The sequence below is a fragment of the Biomphalaria glabrata genome, chromosome 7, assembly GCF_947242115.1.
Source record: "Biomphalaria glabrata chromosome 7, xgBioGlab47.1, whole genome shotgun sequence".
Taxonomy (NCBI): domain Eukaryota; kingdom Metazoa; phylum Mollusca; class Gastropoda; family Planorbidae; genus Biomphalaria; species Biomphalaria glabrata.
In genome coordinates, this window is record NC_074717.1 from 30,244,761 (window position 1) to 30,266,084 (window position 21,324).

At 33.8% G+C, this 21,324-nt stretch overlaps 1 protein-coding gene across 1 annotated transcript; it reads left to right on the forward strand.

The window, feature by feature from the left end:
* The first annotated feature begins 12 nt into the window (after positions 1-12).
* LOC106069959 (enoyl-CoA delta isomerase 2-like) lies at positions 13-14,425 on the forward strand. Its single transcript, XM_013229742.2, has 10 exons — positions 13-168; positions 2,648-2,816; positions 6,353-6,451; positions 6,932-7,111; positions 9,886-9,958; positions 10,361-10,463; positions 11,173-11,293; positions 11,791-11,880; positions 12,736-12,879; positions 13,301-14,425. Exons 1-10 carry the CDS (start codon positions 86-88, stop codon positions 13,445-13,447), a joined length of 1,209 nt encoding a protein of 402 aa, XP_013085196.2. The 5' UTR covers positions 13-85; the 3' UTR covers positions 13,448-14,425.
* Positions 14,426-21,324: the final 6,899 nt, after the last annotated feature.

The following is a 21,324-nucleotide window of genomic DNA, read 5'->3' on the forward strand; positions in this document are numbered from 1 at the left end:
CTGTTAATAAAAAGTTTTTATCACAAACCTATATATATATTATATAAAGGCCTTATTGCATTGCTATTGTAAACACAATTCTGAAATGGCATCGGTTCGAAGTGTTACTAGTGTATCAAAGTCCAAACATCTTTGCAGTTTGTTTTATTTTTCAGATGTTTGGAATAGGTTTGTATGCTTCTCTTTTTTAAATTAAAGCAAAATTTTTAGGTCGGATTTTTAATTACCGGCAATGATTTGAAATTTATTGTAATTAAATTGAATTTATTAACCAGAGTTTTTCAGACTTTGCCCCCCCCCCCCCTTTTTTTCTTCCCTTTCATGTTTGCTCTATCCTTATCAAGTTTTTATTCAGACTTTGACTTTTGGACTCATACTTTTCTACCTTTTTTTCTTGCTAATATAGGCTACTATAGATGGCTATAGACCTATTACTAGTAATACATTTAAATAGTAACATCAGTAGGCTTATAATAATATATTATAAATAAACTATATGTATACTCATACTGTAACTAAGTCAATACTAACTATAATAGTATAATTATTATTATAATAAAGACATTCTGTAGGGGCGGACTGGGTGTCAAAATCAACCCATATGATTTGATCCACAACTGGATATGCATAAAACTGAATGAATGTATGCAAATGCGGGTTTCTTAAATAATTTATATGTATTACATTTCTACATGGAAATAGACTTCTAGGGGAAACAGAAAATCTCAATTTGTAAAAAGAAAAAAAATTTACAGTGCAATACTTATTAGTTTATTACATTATTTTTATATTTGTCTAAAAGAGTAAAGCATAACACTTGAAGCGTGGTCGAGAGGCTAAGCGCGCTTGAACTTGGCTTGGCTACCTAGAAGGGGGCTCGAGGTTCGACACCCGACTCGGGCAGAGCTGTGTTTACTGAACTCCTAGATACCCCCTCCCCCCCACTGGTCCACAAATGAGATTGGACCAAAAGCGCTCTGAGCATGCTATAAGCATGAAAGTAGCGCTATATAAAAGCTAGAATATATATGGCTGCCTATTCATGTGTTATGCGCTCTGGAGTGTTGTGTCAATGGTCCCAGGTTCTAACTTTGCCTTCTGCCCACCCCTCCCCCACTTCGCATCTTATGGATCTATTACTAGAGTAAATTATATTCATGTTAATTCTTTCTCTTTGTAATTATTTTACATGTTACAGCTGATTTATTCATTTTGTTTATATGTATCTCACTACTGAAACTACTCTGTTATGATTAAACTTTAATAGCTTTTTTGTTTGTTATCAGAAAATGTTATATTTGGGAGAATGCACATACACCCTTTTTAGATAAAACAAATTGATGTTTATAAAACCAAAATAAAAGTTTATTTTGGATAAGGGGATATTAGAATAAAAGCTTACTGACTGTAGACAAGTCTCATTAGAACTACATATAGATTAGATCTAAGCAATATTTTATGATCTAAATTGAACTTAAATTTTGTTTATGATAGTTATTCATATTTTCACAAAACTTAATACATAACATGTATAAAACCTCTGAATTAATTGTCTTGAGCTCACTATCATAGATCACCACCCTATGAAAAATAACTATAGAAAAACAGAGCTCTTTTTTAGCCCCTTCTCTTTAAAAACATCATTATTGGTAAAAACACATTGAAAATAAAAAAAAATCCTTATTTTTTTTCCAAAGGGAAACTATTCAAGATTAAATTATAATGCAATTTAAAACATTTTGGGAGGAAAGAAAACAAAACATATATATATAAATGTCTCCTTCTGTCTCTGAAGACAATAGATGCACCCAGATAAATCACAGGTTTTAGTTTTTTTTTTTGTTTTTAGACAGGGCAGAATCTGGTGTGACTAATCAAGTCAATTGATTGATTGGAGTGGTTAATCTTGAATAGTTATATAAATGATTGGCTTGATTGACTGATCTGGAAACCACTGCATGGTTCATCTCAGATATAGGATTACTGATCTGAACCCTCCAACATGTAAAATGAGAATGTTAATAATAGCTTTTGGATTTTGTATTTTATGAAAGTCTCTTATCTCACCCAGATCTAATTATTACATTTACACTTCACCCAATAATTAACTCTTGGAAAACAGAAAGATGGCATCAGCCGCCATGTGTACCTTAAAGTTTGAGGTTTTAACTGTTAAAAAAATTTCAGTTATGACAAATTTTTACCTCATAGCAGCTTACACCAATAGCAATTTTCTCAGTAAGACTCAGTCATTCAAGTCATCATTTCTCAACCTTAGATTTTTGACTAGGCCCATTACAAAACTAGGTTTCTTTCTCTTATTGTGTGTGTGGGGGGTATATGGCAGGGTAATTGTTTTTAAAATCTAACATTCTTTAGTGATAAGGAGAGAAATGATTGCTCCATGAGCTATTTAAAGGAGCTATTGTCCTTTTAAAAAATGTATTTTTATGTTTTTCTTGTTTTATCTGTATATTAAAATTTACTTTTCTTTCAGCGTATATTACAAATTCTGAAAAAAAAAATATTAGCTTAGATTTAATATAGAATGCTTTTCCTGTCAGTCAGTTACAATTAATATATTTTTGCATTAATATTAATTTAATAACAATTTATGTTAAAAACTCTTTAACTTTAATATTTCAAGCTCAACAGCTCTTCCAAGAGTTCTCGGAAAAAGATGCTTTCAAACTTCATCAGTCGCCAATTTCCCATCTTTTGACAAAGAATTTGAAAAAGCCAAGGAACGTTTAAACTCATTGAAAGAGGATCCTGGAAATGAAGCTAAACTCAAGTTGTACGCTTTGTTTAAGCAGGTAGTATCTTTAGTTTTTTGTTAAGCTGGAGTTAGAACATAATGTTGACATAGAGGATTTATTTGTTTCCTTTAGGAAATATTTATAGAATTATCTTTAACTAGGTGATTTTTATGGAGCGTGTGTGTGTGTTTCTATGGTGACGGTGAAAAGAGGTAAGCGGTTGGTTGTGAATGATGCAAGATAAGTGGCATTGTCGTCAGTGGTCATTTTACTATTTAACAATATAATAGGCCTACAGCCGTTTAGTTGTCTACCACCAGTTTGGTTCTATAAGTTAACAACTGTCTGCAACAGTGATGTAGATGTTACTTTATGTTCTTAATTTGTAGCATTTTTTTTTTTGTTAGGTATTTATATTTTAATTTATATATTTTAAAAATCTTTTAGTTAAGGGATCAATGTAGTACTTTTTGTATAGCGTTTTGTTGTTTTATTTCTAAGTAAAAGAAGCTTTAAGATTCATGTATCAGATTTTTCATCCTTTTAAAGAATAGATATAGAATAGTAATTATGAAATTTTTAGAAAAGATAGGGCTGATAATCATGGAGGAGTTCTTTTAGCAATAAAAAACACTCTTATAGCAGAAGAAATTACCTTACCTAACTCAAAAAATGTAGAATCAACATTTTGTAAAATTAATACCACCTCAACATCCCTAATAATAGGCAGCATTTACAGACCACCAAATTCTAGTTTAGAATACATGCAGGAACTATGTAATCAGATTACTACACTTAAAGAGACAAATAAAAATGCAGTTTTTTGGATTATTGGTGATTTCAACCTACCTGATATAAATTGGAAAACACTAACCATAGATAAACACCAAAACCTTAAGGACATAAATGAGCTTTTCATAGAAACTTTACACAACCTAAGTTTAGATCAAATCATTAAAAAGCCAACTAGATTAAACAACACATTAGATCTCTTCTTAACCAACAGACCTGGATTAGTAGTTGATTATGAAATTATCCCTGGTCTATCAGACCATGAGATCATAAAAATACACAGTCAGATAAAAGCAGTAGCCAATACAAAACCCAAAAGAAAAATCTTACTCTGGAATAAATGTAACCTAACACAACTACACCAAGCTGCACTAAACTTTCAACAAACATTCTTATTAGAAAAAGACATTAACCAACCAGTCGATGACCTCTGGAATTTCATTAAAAACCATCTTAAAAGCATAATAGAAAATCATATACCAACTAAATACACATCAAACAAAATAAATAAATGCTGGTTTAATAATAGACTAAAGAAGCTTTGTAAACAGAAGGAAAACCTCTATAGAAAATTTAAAGAAACTAATGCAGAAAGAGTTTACAAAAAGTATATAAAAATTAAACACTTAACCCAAAAAGTAAGCAGACAGCTGCAGAGTGAATACATAAACAATGTAATATCTAAAGATAACAACAAAAACCTATGGTCATACATTAAGTCTAAGAAAATGGAAACAACAGGCGTAGCGCCATTAAAAGATGAACATAACATAATACATAATGATAATGAAACTAAAGCAAACATTCTAAACAAATACTTTGCATCAGCATTCTCAGCCCCAGGAGACAAAGACATATTACTGAATTTGAACCAAGTAGACAACATAGAAGATATAGTAGTACAAGAAAATGGAATTCAAAAACTATTAGCCAACACCAAACCAAATAAAGCTTCTGGACCTGATGGTATTCCAGCTAGATTACTCAAAGAACTAAGTAATGAGCTAGCCCCAGTGTTCAAAATACTCTTTCAGGCTTCACTTAACCAGGGCAGAGTACCAAAGGACTGGAAAGAAGCTAATGTCACCCCCCTATTTAAAAAAGGAGAAAAATCTGACCCAGGGAACTACAGACCAGTATCACTTACCAGCATCACATGTAAAATCCTAGAACACATAATATGTAGCAACATCATAAACCACTTAGACAAACATAATGTCCTCACACCATACCAACATGGCTTTAGGAAATATAGATCATGTGAAACACAACTAATAGGACTAATTGATGATTTTTCAAAAGGTTTAGATAATAGTGAACAAATAGATGCTATCTTACTAGATTTTTCTAAGGCTTTTGACAAAGTTCACCACCATAGTTTGCTTAAAAAATTAAAATATTTCGGCATTAATGGTCCACTGCATCAGTGGATTAAAGACTTTCTGATAGGGAGAGAACAAACTGTAATAATAAATGGCTCTAAATCAACACCGATAACAGTAAACTCAGGTGTACCTCAAGGTACAGTCTTGGGTCCACTACTATTTTTAATTTACATAAATGATTTACCAAATTGCATTAGTTCAGGAACAAAAGTCAGATTATTTGCAGACGATTGCATAATATATAGAACAATAAAAACAACACAAGACACAGATATTTTACAAAGAGAATTAGATGAATTACAGAAATGGGAATCAAATTGGAGCATGTCTTTCCACCCAGAAAAATGTCAGTTGTTAAGAGTAACAAAAAAACTAAAACAAATTAATTCCACTTATCTTATTCATGGCAAACCAGTATCACAGACTAAAAACGCAAAATACCTAGGTGTTATAATAAATGAAAAACTATCATGGAATCCACATATTGATGAAACTACAAAAAAATCAAACAAAGCATTAGGATTTATTAAAAGAAATTTCTATAAATCAAATAAGAACATAAAACTAAAATGTTACTTAACCTTGGTTAGGCCAATAATAGAATATGCATCCTCCGTTTGGGACCCCTCAACTCAAGAAAACATTAAGAAACTGGAACAGACACAAAATAGAGCAGTGAGATTCATAACAAACGAATATTCACATTTGACTAGAGTAACACCTTTAGTAAAATCACTAAATTTAGAAAGCCTTCAGGACAGAAGGCTCAAAAGTAAAGTAGCAATCATACATAAAACACTGAACCATAATCTTCAAATACAAAAACAAAATTTAATAAAATACTCTGAAAGACACAAAGATAAAGGCACATTCCTCGTCCCATATGCTAGGACAAATTTGTACAAATACTCCTTCTTCCCTAGTGCTATTAGAGCATGGAATGGGTTGCCTGAGCTAGCCAGGAAAACCAGTGACTTGGCAGAATTTAAGTCATTGGTTAATATGCATGACTAAATGCATGACGCGTAGGACGTAATCATCTTCTTTTTTGAAGTAACGTCTGTATTATATAAGATAAGATATCTTGTTTTCATCTTGCTTGTCTCTAAGTAGCTTGTCCTGATTTAATAAGGCCTGAAACTATTTTAAAAACATTTAATTCCCAATGCTTTGATTAGTCTGGCTCAAGTACCATATAAACCAGAGGCTTATTTGATTTCATGATTTTATCTTGATTGATGTAGTCTTCACTTTGTTTTAGGTCGTTTAGCAGGAATAGCTTTTCTTTTACTTTTAATAAGTTTCCTGAAGTGAAAATGATTCAGTGTTGTTTTTTTCCTCCCAATATATAAGATTTAATATTTGGAGATTTTTTTTTTCTGTCTGCAAAGCATGCTATCTAAAATATTTTTTCAGGCAACTGTGGGTCAGTGTAATACACCGAAGCCTGGATTGATGGATTTTGTTGGTGGTGTTAAATGGAAGGCTTGGAAAGATCTAGGAAATATTACTCAGGTAAGAGATTGAGGTTAAAGCTTATACTACTGTCAACTGTGTTGCAGTGTGTTTTCTTTTGTGTCATTCATTCTTGCAAACATCTGTTAAATAATTTGAATACCTAAAAAAGTTGAGATTTACCATATTTTAAAAATACAACTTAGGCACGTACTGTGTTATTTTTAGCATCACAGCAGCTCAAAGTTTCGTTTTCCTCTTACTATTGAATGCTGTACATTTACATTGTTTCAAAGTAATTAGTTACCTGCGTGTAAAGGATGCTAGACACATATTTGCTTAAGTGACGATGCTTCCAGAAAGGCTTCTGAAGAAATGTTCTGAAAATCTTAATCTCCACTTGAATTAGAATATTTAGAAGCTTTAACTACTTTACCATGACCCATCCCCTTATAGTATTATTATAATCTTGTATGTAATTAAACTGAAATCCTCCTACTACGTACGATTGCATCTATTTATGTTGAAATCTTCCTCCAGGATGATGCACAGAAAGCCTACATCTCCTTAGTGAATGAGCTGGCTGGGGCTGAACCTCCACCAGAAGCTCAAGTCCAGGGTTCAGGTATTCAGTATGAAGGACTCAAGATTACTAGGGAGGATGGCATTTTTACTCTGCAGCTCAACAGACCAACAAAAAAAAATGCTATTACCTGGCAGGCAGGTGTTGTTTTTTTTCTTTTTGCTGTCATGTCAACTTAGACATCACCTGGCAGGCAGGTGTTTTTTTTGTTGTTGTTTTGTTGTTTTCTGTCATGACAACTAAGTTTCCTTTCTTTCAAAGGCATTGCAACTCTGCTTTATGTTTTAAATTTAAAAATGTGCTGTAAAAACTTAGCATAGATGATGCCATTACTTCTTCTTTATTCTCATTATCATTTTAACCAGGCATATATCTGGTATGAACTGTGCAGTGGTTTTCAGATTAGAGAGTTTTTGTTCTAAAGTGGTGTTCTGAGGCCAGTATGTAGTTAAGGCTTCTTGATAAGTATGCAACTTTGAAGGAACTCTCTGATGACACCCCACAAATGCATTTTTTCTTAGTTTCAATTCAATTTTCATTTTCTTGAACATGTGTTGTCTCAATCTGTTGTGCTCTGTATAGAGGTACAAAAAAATTATATTGAGACTTTTTAGCGGCCCCTGAAAGGGGAAAAGACGCTATTAGTTTTGTGCGAAATGTCTGTCCGTCCGTCCCGTTTAGATCTCGTAAACTAGAAAAAATATTGAAAATCGGACATCACAATTTTAGAACATTCAAAGTTCTGATGCAACGGCTACTTTTTTTTTTCTGAAAGCAAAAAAATCTAATTTTTTAAATCAGTTATGCAAGCAGTTTTTTTAAGAGAAAAAGCTAATTAGTATGCATTACAAGCTAGACCTAATTTAAAAAGAATAGTAATCTTGTAAACTTAATTTTGTGAACTTTTTTTTTTTTTTTTTTTTTTTTTTTTTTTTTTTTTAGGATTTGAATAAGAGATTGAGCCTTTTCAAAAACAATTAGATTAATTAGTTAGGCCAGGGGAGGTGCGGTGGCTGAGCGGTAAAGCGCTTGGCTTCTGAACCGGGGGTCCCGGGTTTGAATCCTGGTGAAGACTGGGATTTTCAGCTTTGGAATCTTTGGGCGCCTCTGAGTCCACTCAGCTCTAATGGGTACCTGACATTAGTTGGGGAAAGAGTAACGGCGGTTGGTCGTTGTGCTGGCGACATGACACCCTCGTTAACCGTAGGCCACAAAAACAGATGAACTTTACATCATCTGCCCTATAGACCACAAGGTCTGAAAGGGGAACTAGTTAGGCCAGGTTCACATCTAACGTTACATTCACTTTCACCTATACTTTGATCTGCGGGACCGTTGGGGCACTACACAAGATCTGTTAACCTTCTTTCTACATTCTTATCTCTCATTAGTCTTTGATATAATTTCATTCGGATGTACTTTCTGAAAATATTGAAGCCTGCCTGGGTGGATCACTTCGGGGGCCGATTTTGAGTTTGTGTTTCCACACAAACTGTCTTTTGTAACCTTGTTAAATTGTTAGTTTGTATGTTGTTGTATTTATTTAAAAAGGTACATGTAGTAGACATGGCATGGCGCTCTTTAAGTCTTTTTTAACACTCAAAACATACTGAATGACCACTTGTGTTTGTACCTACACGTTGACACACTATCCCACTACCTGGGCTGGCTATAGAAGGGTAAAGCAAGCAATCAATAATAAAAATCCTGAAAAAAAATAGAAAAAATTTGCTGTCATAGAGCTGGTTCTCTTGACATATAACTGGCTCTCTTGCTACTGATGGTTCTCTTTATATCTAGCTGGTTATCTTGTCATATAGATGGTTCTCTTGCTACTGATGGTTATCTTGTCATATAGATGGTTCTCTTGTTACTGATAGTTCTCTTTATATCTAGCTGGTTATCTTGTCATATAGATGGTTCTCTTGTTACTGATGGTTCTCTTTATATCTAGCTGGTTCTCTTGTCATATAGATGGTTCTCTTGCTACTGATGGTTATCTTTATATCTAGCTGGTTCTCTTGTCATATAGATGGTTCTCTTTATATCTAGCTGGTTCTCTTGTCATATAGATGGTTCTCTTGTCATATAGATGGTTCTCTTGTCATATAGATGGTTATCTTTATATCTAGCTGGTTCTCTTGTCATATAGATGGTTATCTTTATATCTAGCTGGTTCTCTTGTCATATAGATGGTTCTCTTGCTACTGATGGTTATCTTTATATCTAGCTGGTTCTCTTGTCATATAGATGGCTCTCTTGCTACTGATGGTTCTCTTTATATCTAGCTGTTTCTCTTGTCATATAGATGGCTCTCTTGCTATTGATGGTTCTCTTTATATCTAGCTGGTTATCTTGTCATATAGATGGTTCTCTTGCTACTGATGGTTCTCTCATGATATAGCTGTTTTTCTTGTCATACAGCAGGTTCACTTGTTACTGATGGTTATCTTTATATCTAGCTGGTTATCTTGTCATATAGATGGTTCTCTTGCTACTGATTGTTCTCTCATGATATAGCTGTTTTTCTTGTCATACAGCAGGTTCTCTTGTTACTGATGGTTCTTTAGTCATGGGTATTTTTTGTGTCTAATATGGTCCTCCTGCCAAGGATGGTTCTATTTTATGGATAGATTTTCAGTTAATTTATTAAACATATAACATGATACATCATAATGGACATAACATATTTACACTGCAGATACTTGTAGTTTTATTATTTTTATTATCATTTATTAATGAAAAGTTTGGGTGGAGTTGAATGTCATTTTTTATCTAGGAATTTGCTTTCATATAAGATTTGTTTTTAAAAGCATAGACAAAGAACAAATTATGCTTGCAATATAAGATTTACTGTATATGGTTTCTTAAAGCTGTCTATGTTTTGTTAATCATGTTTAGTTTCTTTTAGATGTACAGAGACATAGGTAAGGCATTTAAAGAAGCTGCTGAAGATGACCGTTATAGGATAGCTGTAATAACTGGTAAGTGAAAAGTGGCCATGTTGCCATTTTGTTAGAAATTAAATGAAAACATTACATTTTCTAGCATGAATCATTTGTTGCTATTTTTTTTAATGATTCAGAAGGATAGATTTTGCTAGAAAGTTTTTTTGTTGTTTTTTTAGACAATCTACAATAATGAATTTTAGTTTCATTTTATGCCTTGTGGAAAAAAATGTTTTTGTATGCATGCATAGTTTACATTTAATCAAATTGACTAAGTACATGCTAATTATTTAATATTAGATTCAAAATAATTGAATAGTTGTATCCATTAACTATTTGGTGATTGCTCTTGGTGGATCTCAATAATCATCTGTCCTTCTTCTTCTTTATTTAAACTTGTTTTAAAATATTTGAAGGTTACTTTGTTTCCATAATTAGGTTCTGGTGACTATTACTGTAGTGGCAATGATCTGTCAAACTTTGCTAATATTTCTATGGATCAGATCCCCAAAATGGCTAAAGATGGCAGAATAGTCTTGCTGTAAGTTTATATGACAATTTTGGCTATTAGGTCTTTATACATTTGAAAACCCAGAAAGTCTTTGATTCAGAAGCTATGCATTTCTAAGGAAAATATATAAACATTTATTTATTTTTTTTAAGTACAGGGGTACCGGTACATATAAAATGTTAATTTATTATGACATCTCATCTAACAAGTATACATTTTCCAGCATAATTTTGTGGTAAAATAAAAACCTGAATCAAGTTATTTAAGTGAAATAATATAAGGTGTTTGTGACATCAATTGTCAAAATAGAATGCTAGACATTGGGATGTCAATATTGTTACTACTTAATGGTTGCTATCATTAGGTTAGAAAATTTTAAAGTTGATGTTCTACTTCTATGGTATCATTTCTACCATTCCATATCATTGTAAGAAATGAATGTATTTGGAAAACAATTGAAATGACTTTAACCACAGTTATTTAAGAACATCCAATAAATATTTGGCTGGAATGTGTCCTCTATATTTGTTAATCATTCTGCACAGAAAATATAGATGACAGATTCCACATGCTTTGTTCTTGTTGTGTCTAAGAACTGTTGAAGTTATCTTATAGTCACTGTAAATGCAATCTTTTTCTTTCACTGTTCAATATATTTTACAACTTTTAAAGCCACTTGACTAGCACCATTTTTAATGGCTTGCACACTAATCTCATAGTTGTATTGTCTTCATTACAGAGATTTTGTGAATGCCTTCATTGATTTCCCCAAACCTCTAATTGCCTTAGTGAATGGACCAGCTGTTGGAATAAGTGTGACAACTCTAGGTCTGTGTGATGTTGTGTATGCCACAGAGAAGGTGAGTTGTTTGTATATCTTGTGTTGCTTTGCACTAATGTTTGTTTTGATTTTGTCTCAGTTGTTTAGATAAGGTTTTCAAAGACGTAGATAATGCTTTTTATGGAAATCTCTGTTATGTGAATAGGTGGACCTTTTCATCTTGTCTGGTTTTTTTTTGTATACTATAACGAATATTAGGATGTTTATTCCATCTCTCTACAATAGAGGATAATTGAAAAAAAAATGTTTGTTGAAGTTGGTAATAGTTTGAGGAGGAATAGAAAGTCATTGAGTGACCAAATATATTGACAAATAAAAAATATGTTTACGATGAAAAGTACCAACAAATGAAAAGACAGAATATTTTCTGGAAGAAGAAAAAATAGTTGTTAGTCTAAATGATATAAGTAATGTTTACATTTTAGTGAAACAAAAAACAAATAGAACATAAAAGCCAAACAAAAAGTAGTTGCAAATTTTGTGTCCTAATTGAAAATGTTTTTGTTTGAATTGCAGGCCACATTTCACACTCCATTTTCATCCCTAGGACAGTCCCCTGAAGCTTGTTCATCCTACACCTTCCCAAAACTTATGGGCTATGCAAAGGTTAGACTATCACTTGCATTGTATTTTTTTAGGACTGCTCATTTCAATGATTTAATCATTTATTTATGCAAAATAAAATGTCTTTTTTTTTGGCTTGAAAACTTCTGTGTGGTAGTAACTTTACACACCCATCTAAGTATATACACACCCAGCTGGCAAGTAGATAAATAAGTATATACACACCCAGCTGGCAAGTAGATAAATGAAGTATATACACACCCAGCTGGCAAGTAGATAAATGAAGTATATACACACCCAGCTGGCAAGTAGATAAATAAGTATATACACACCCAGCTGGCAAGTAGATAAATGAAGTGTATACACACCCAGCTGGCAAGTAGATAAATAAGTATATACACACCCAGCTGGAAGTAGATAAATAAGTATATACACACCCAGCTGGCAAGTTGATAAATAAGTATATACACACCCAGCTGGCAAGTAGATAAATAAGTATATACACACCCAGCTGGCAAGTAGATAAATAAGTATATACACACCCAGCTGGCAAGTAGATAAATAAGTATGTACACACCCAGCTGGCAAGTAGATAAATAAGTATATACACACCCAGCTGCCAAGTAGATAAATACATATATACACTCCCAGCTGGCAAGTAGATAAATAAGTATATACACACCCAGCTGGCAAGTAGATAAAGTATTTACAAATCCAACCAGCTTCTTGATTAATACATTCTTGTTCTGCTAACTAGTAACTTTATAATAAAGATCCTCTGCTGTGTTATTAATGAAAAATGTTTGTGATTATTTAAATACACAAGATTAAATGTGTGCATTTTAATAGTCTTGTTTCTCTAAACTTTTGTAAAAGTTGGCGTTAAAACTTTTTCAGGCCAATGAAATGCTTCTGTTTAACAAAAAAATAACTTCTGCTGAAGCAAAAGAAAGAAACTTGGTGTCTGATGTTTTCCCCGACTCTACATTTGCCACTGAAACAGCTAACAGAGTTCAGCAATTTGCCAAGTGTCCACCACAGGTGAGCTCTGACTTTTAAGCTGATACGTTTCCTGTTGCTTTTGCTAACACAAGTATAATATGAGCAGCAGAATGTCAAACAAATTGTTGCTATCCATGCCAGGTCCCCATCAGAACTGTCTGGACTTAAATTCAAATTTAATATCTCATTCTTTAAGTTGGCACTTTTATATTGGTAGACAAAGGCTTTCCACACGATGTAATACCCCAAAGTTGATTTGGTTGGTATTGCTGATTAATGGGAAAATTATATTTGATTTCACTTGAGGTCTATTTTGATAAGTATAATTGTAAGAGTACCACTGGCTTCCTAATGTGGCTCTTAAAGGCAATCACTCTTACCTGCATCTTGAGATTTCTATCTTTTTGTTTTAATAACATCTGGCTTGAATGTCTTGAACACTTTTTTCCCCTCCTTTTAGAGTTTGAAGTTGACTAAAATATTAAATCGACAATGTGAGTTACAAATGCTGAAAACTGTCAATGAGCAAGAGTGTCAACTACTGGAGGAACGCTGGCAGTCTAAGGAGTGCATGAATGCCATTGTGGCCTTTTTTTCAAGAAAATAACACTAATAGTTAGTTTAGAACTTCAATTGTTTAGTAGAAAATGAAAAATGGGGAGTGAAATGTGACCTGCAAGAACATCTGAGTTCTAGTGTATTATTTAATGCTATATATAGGATAATATATCAATATATTTTTGACATATGTTTACACCTTAAGAATAAATGTCTAATAATTTGTTGCTGTTTTGTTTTTTAAATGTTAAATAAAATATTTTTTTCTTGCATTCTGAGAAAGTGATTGTGATATAGATGACATTTCACACTATAAAATACATTTTAATTTGTGATGGTTTGTTTTTGTTATAAATATAATGCTGCCATAATATATTTGTATATCATTTTTATGTATTTTTGAAAATAAAATTCTATTCTAAGTGAAAAACTAAATTTTTTTTTTTAATTAAGATTTTTGTTGTTTAATCACTAAACACTATCAAAACACCTCATATATTATTAAGAATTCTCTGGTTAATCTCTTTAATTAATCAATAAGTTGTGCTAAATATTACCTGCCCACCAATGTAAACAAATGCTAGTGTTAAATTTACTGATACCAAAATGAAGCTCAGTTTCAATAACAGTATTATTCTTAAGAGTGAAGTGAGGTGTTTCTTTCTTTAAAAAAAAGCTGCTCGCATATCTATGACGATGTAAACAATGCACATTTCTCGAAGCATAGTTTGTCCATCACTGTTTTAGATCATGGTCCATAATTAGCCCATCATGTCCATACATTACTGGGAAAACAAATATAAGTCAGGCTTGTATATGCTGGGAAATGCTCTTATCCAATGATGCCCAAATTAAGGATTGCAGACCACAGCCAGCCTGTGATACTGTGCTAGCTGGCTACATCAGCACACAGTGACAAAAATCAGCATGTTTAAAAAAAAAATGTAAAAAAAACAAAAAAACTTTTTCCTACTTTGCATTGTCTCTTTTGTCTTTATTCAATAAATTTACTTCTGTGGCATTCTAATATTCATGTTCAGTTTTTGTTTTGTAAGAAACTCATTTTCTCTGAGGCAAGTATTGAATCTGGTCATTGTGATGATTACAGGTAATCATTGGATGTTAGGACCCAAGCTTTTGAGGTCAATAATTTGGCATCTTCATCAATTCACAGGCTAACCACAGAAATTTGAAAGTATTTTCTGAAAGAAATAGTATAAAGATGTTCTCTTTCCCAGTCAAGTCAGATGGTTAAGCAGAGGAAAGGGGTTCCACAACAATTCGTTCACTGACATTTCGTTCACCCGACAATTCATTCACACGACTATTTTTTCACCTGACATATCGCTCACCAAAAACTTGCTCACAGACAGTTGGTTCACGACAAATCATTCACTGACAATTTGTTCAGACAAATCGTTCACTGGATAGTAACATAATGTTAATAGTATATATTTTAGTCGCGTGTTTAATTTGTTTACATTAAAACTTTTGTAACTATTTTTTGGAAAAAAAAAATTTGATTCTTAGAGATCAAGCTTAATCTGACTTTGTTAATTTTTTTATTTGATAATTCTTTGTTAAATTATACTTTAAAAAAATTCAATCTGACAACAAGCTAGCGGAACAATTTTAATGGGCTGTCACTTCACTATAGGCAACATTTTTGCTTTCATCATGTAGGCCTACTTTTAGACTTAAGTATGCAAGTCCATTATGCAGTTTTGTTTGCCCCACCCACATTGGCTTATCTTCTTAATAGCGGTCCAGATGTTTCATTGACAGACCTGTTCCTTCCTGCCGTTATGGTCAACACTCTCTAGGGCCTTCCTCTACCTATACCTCCCCTCTCCTTATTTATCTACCCATTCAGCTGGATACTCTAGTTAACACCTAGTTAAGTGGTAGAACGAATGGCGACTCTAGAAGTCATACAACTTTATTGGACAGGGAACCATTACTTATAAAAGGAGAAATGGCTCATTGACAAGTCATTGTTTGTTTTTACATTCAGCTATGCCTTCAAAACATTGGTGAAAGTTGTGTTTTTTTTGTTACCGGTATCTTATGAATATTTTAAATATATTTTTGTATTTATTTGTTTACATTTTTTTCACCAAACTTAACATACCTATTGGACATTTTCACTATAAAGTAAACAATGAATTAATAATTAACAAAAAGAAAAAAAAAATTAACAAGGAAACTGATTAAATTTTTTTTTTGGAAATATGGCTATAATGTCGTGGAAGCATATCACATTAAGAAGTTAATGTGATATGAACAGTTTAGTACGGTACACCATTACTCGGTACCAAAAGGCCTACTATTCCTGATCATAACATTGGCCTAGGTCTAGTAATTTTAAGATTAAATGTGTAAAGTCATATAAATTCTAATCTTGATTCTATATCAAGATTCTAGTTCCAGTCTAGATTATAGATCTAGTCATTCTAGTTATAGTTCTAGATCTAGTCATTCTAGTTATAGTTCTAGATCGGTTCCATGACAATTCGTTCACCGACAAATCTTTTAAACAAATTAAACATGCAACGAGAATATATAATAGGCCTATTAACAATATATTACTATCCAGTGAAAGATTTGTCTGTGAACAATTTGTCGTGACCAACTGTCGGTGAGTGATATCGGGTGAACGAATAGTCGTGAACAAATTGTCGTGTCCCTGAGGAAAGGTACTAAAACTGTTTTCTTTGAAATAAGGAGACATGAAACAAATTTGATGATTGCAATGTCCAAATGACCGCTTGCGAATTTGGAGATTTCATTAAACATAAAGTTATATCTGAATGAACTTAACACCATACTACAAGGGAAAGACAAGATAATTTTCACTCAATGATCCAAGTCCTGGGCTCTTGAAGGATAATTTCAATCAAAGATTCTAGGACTTTTCAGAATTGAAATGAAATACATCTCTTAAAAAATTTACTATGGCAAATGTGTCTCTGACAGAGCTGCAAGTACAACTGATTGACTTGCTAAGTTAGACCTTCTTACTCCCTAACTTGTGAGCATTGTAGCCTTTTCAGAAAACACTAAAAACAAGAATTAAGGAGATCCAGTACTTGTATATGTGAACAAACATTTATAGTGATGAAATTGGTGAAATACATTTAACATTGTACATAGTTGACTCACAGACAAACACCTTGATTCAGTGCTCCAACTTAGTGTCTCTACAATGCAGCCAGACATTCAGAAATTGGTTTTGGAGAAAACTTTGAAATAAGTAATGATAATGTTAACAGGCTTCTGTACACAATGTTATTTTTGCAGTGATGATATACATGTTATCGCTCATTATTTTATTTTATTTTGTAAACAGACTGCTGGAAAGACCAATGAAAAAAAAAAACCAACAACCATTGAACATTATGAAGGGACATTTTTGTTCATGTTTTTATTTCATGTATGAAGTGTTTTATTAACATGACCAGACTGTTGAATAGCTTCTACTGTAGCAGCGGTGATCATAACCTAATTGAAGACATCATTTATCAAATTGTGTTTGAAAAAAAAGGCTGATATCAGAAAAGCTACTCAACAATTCCGTAGGAAATGATCAACACATAACTATTAAATTATACACAAATCTTTTCAGTCACAATTGTTTTTGATTGTTCTGTTACATGTTACAGTTCACAATATTTACATTAACTGCCTGTTGGTAGGATTAGGAGTCTAGTGGTGTGATTAGGATAAATTTAACAAACAATGATCACTCTGATCTATGTTAACATATTTGTACTTCTCAATTTCAAAACAAAATAAATAGAATTGGTTTCAAACACACCACTATACGAAATTCTGGAAACATAGGAACTGAACTGTTCAAAAAATGTTAAGTCAATCTCATGAAGTTTTTTCACAAAGTTTTTCTCCAGAAAATACCCAGCATTAACATTCTAGGGTTGTTAAAATCACTCTAGCAAATGTGTTAGAACTCAAATGGCACATTGTTAGTGCTACACTTTGGATGACACTTTTTCACTTTCTTTTTTTTATTTTGCTGTAAATAGTCACAAAAAAATTAAAAAAGCAAATTTTTAAAATGATTTTTGTAAAAATGAATTCAAGATTTAACAAATACCAGTATTGAGTATCAATAGCATCCTGAAAACAAAAATCTTATCTATATAAAAACAGTGTCTTCAACTAGTAGGAGGAAAAAAGTTGATTTGATTCTCTAAACCAATGTATTATTGATGATGTTATTTCCTTTAACATTATGACAGAATGTACAAAGTCAAACTACTTCAATGTTGGATAGAGTGATTGACTGAATGAAGTAGATATGTCTTGATTTGACTAACAAATATGTTTACAACTTAAACTATCTATTATTAAAAAGTAAACAAAAGTATGCAGATACAATTTTAGTCCCACTAGCTGGGACCCTACTACAGGATTTTACTACCAAGATGTGCCCATAACACTTTATTTATTCTGCAGACTATGAGCCACTAGCTAGGAAACTACTACAGGATTTGACTACCAAGATGTGCCTATAACACTTTATTTATTCTGCAGACTATGAGCCACTAGCTAGGAAACTACTACAGGATTTGACTACCAAGATGTGCCTATAACACTTTATTTATTCTGCAGACTATGAGCCACTAGCTAGGAAACTACTACAGGATTTGACTACCAAGATGTGCCCATAACACTTTATTTGGTCTGCAGACCATGAGCCACGAGCTAGGAAACTACTACAGGATTTGACTACCAAGATGTGCCCATAACACTTTATTTATTCTGCAGACCACGAGCCACTAGCTAGGAAACTACTACAGGATTTGACTACCAAGATGTGCCCATAACACTTTATTTATTCTGCAGACCACGAGCCACTAGCTAGGAAACTACTACAGGATTTGACTACCAAGATGTGCCTATAACACTTTATTTATTCTGCAGACCATGAGCCACTAGCTAGGAAACTACTACAGGATTTGACTACCAAGATGTGCCCATAACACTTTATTTGGTCTGCAGACAATGAGCCACTAGCTAGGAAACTAGTACAGGATTTGACTACCAAGATGTGCCCATAACACTTTATTTATTCTGCAGACCATGAGCCACTAGCTAGGAAACTACTACAGGATTTGACTACCAAGATGTGCCCATAACACTTTATTTATTCTGCAGACTATGAGCCACTAGCTAGGAAACTACTACAGGATTTGACTACCAAGATGTGCCCATAACACTTTATTTATTCTGCAGACCATGAGCCACTAGCTAGGAAACTACTACAGGATTTGACTACCAAGATGTGCCTATAACACTTTATTTATTCTGCAGACCATGAGCCACTAGCTAGGAAACTACTACAGGATTTGACTACCAAGATGTGCCTATAACACTTTATTTATTCTGCAGACCACGAGCCACTAGCTAGGAAACTACTACAGGATTTTACTACCAAGATGTGCCTATAACACTTTATTTATTCTGCAGACCATGAGCCACTAGCTAGGAAACTACTACAGGATTTGACTACCAAGATGTGCCCATAACACTTTATTTATTCTGCAGACCATGAGCTACTAGCTAGGAAACTACTACAGGATTTGACTACCAAGATGTGCCCATAACACTTTATTTATTCTGCAGACTATGAGCCACTAGCTAGGAAACTACTACAGGATTTGACTACCAAGATGTGCCCATAACACTTTATTTATTCTGCAGACCATGAGCCACTAGCTAGGAAACTACTACAGGATTTGACTACCAAGATGTGCCTATAACACTTTATTTATTCTGCAGACCATGAGCCACTAGCTAGAAAACTACTACAGGATTTTACTACCAAGATGTGCCTATAACACTTTATTTGGTCTGCAGACCATGAGCCACTAGCTAGGAAACTACTACAGGATTTGACTACCAAGATGTGCCTATAACACTTTATTTGGTCTGCAGACCATGAGCCACTAGCTAGGAAACTACTACAGGATTTGACTATCAAGATGTGCCTATAACACTTTATTTATTCTGCAGACCATGAGCCACTAGCTAGGAAACTACTACAGGATTTGACTACCAAGATGTGCCCATAACACTTTATTTGGTCTGCAGACCATGAGCCACTAGCTAGGAAACTACTACAGGATTTGACTACCAAGATGTGCCTATAACACTTTATTTATTCTGCAGACCATGAGCCACTAGCTAGGAAACTACTACAGGATTTGACTACCAAGATGTGCCTATAACACTTTATTTATTCTGCAGACCACGAGCCACTAGCTAGGAAACTACTACAGGATTTGACTACCAAGATGTGCCTATAACACTTTATTTATTCTGCAGACTATGAGCCACTAGCTAGGAAACTACTACAGGATTTGACTACCAAGATGTGCCTATAACACTTTATTTATTCTGCAGACCATGAGCCACTAGCTAGGAAACTACTACAGGATTTTACTACCAAGATGTGCCTATAACACTTTATTTATTCTGCAGACCATGAGCCACTAGCTAGGAAACTACTACAGGATTTGACTACCAAGATGTGCCTATAACACTTTATTTGGTCTGCAGACTATGAGCCACTAGCTAGGAAACTACTACAGGATTTGACTACCAAGATGTGCCCATAACACTTTATTTACTCTGCAGACCATGAGCCACTAGCTAGGAAACTACTACAGGATTTGACTACCAAGATGTGCCTATAACACTTTATTTGGTCTGCAGAGTATGAGCCACTAGCTAGGAAACTACTACAGGATTTGACTACCAAGATGTGCCTATAACACTTTATTTATTCTGCAGACCATGAGCCACTAGCTAGGAAACCACTACAGGATTTGACTACCAAGATGTGCCTATAACACTTTATTTATTCTGCAGACCATGAGCCACTAGCTAGGAAACTACTACAGGATTTGACTACCAAGATGTGCCCATAACACTTTATTTATTCTGCAGACTATGAGCCACTAGCTAGGAAACTACTACAGGATTTGACTACCAAGATGTGCCCATAACACTTTATTTATTCTGCAGACCATGAGCCACTAGCTAGGAAACTACTACAGGATTTGACTACCAAGATGTGCCTATAACACTTTATTTACTCTGCAGACCATGAGCCACTAGCTAGGAAACTACTACAGGATTTGACTACCAAGATGTGCCCATAACACTTTATTTATTCTGCAGACTATGAGCCACTAGCTAGGAAACTACTACAGGATTTGACTACCAAGATGTGCCCATAACACTTTATTTGGTCTGCAGACCATGAGCCACTAGCTAGGAAACTACTACAGGATTTTACTACCAAGATGTGCCTATAACACTTTATTTGGTCTGCAGACCATGAGCCACTAGCTAGGAAACTACTACAGGATTTGACTATCAAGATGTGCCTATAACACTTTATTTGGTCTGCAGACCATGAGCCACTAGCTAGGAAACTACTACAGGATTTGACTACCAAGATGTGCCTATAACACTTTATTTATTCTGCAGACCACGAGCCACTAGCTAGGAAACTACTACAGGATTTGACTACCAAGATGTGCCCATAACACTTTATTTATTCTGCAGACCACGAGCCACTAGCTAGGAAACTACTACAGGATTTGACTACCAAGATGTGCCCATAACACTTTATTTATTCTGCAGACTATGAGCCACTAGCTAGGAAACTACTACAGGATTTGACTACCAAGATGTGCCTATAACACTTTATTTGGTCTGCAGACCATGAGCCACTAGCTAGGAAACTACTACAGGATTTGACTATCAAGATGTGCCTATAACACTTTATTTGGTCTGCAGACCATGAGCCACTAGCTAGGAAACTACTACAGGATTTGACTACCAAGATGTGCCTATAACACTTTATTTATTCTGCAGACCATGAGCCACTAGCTA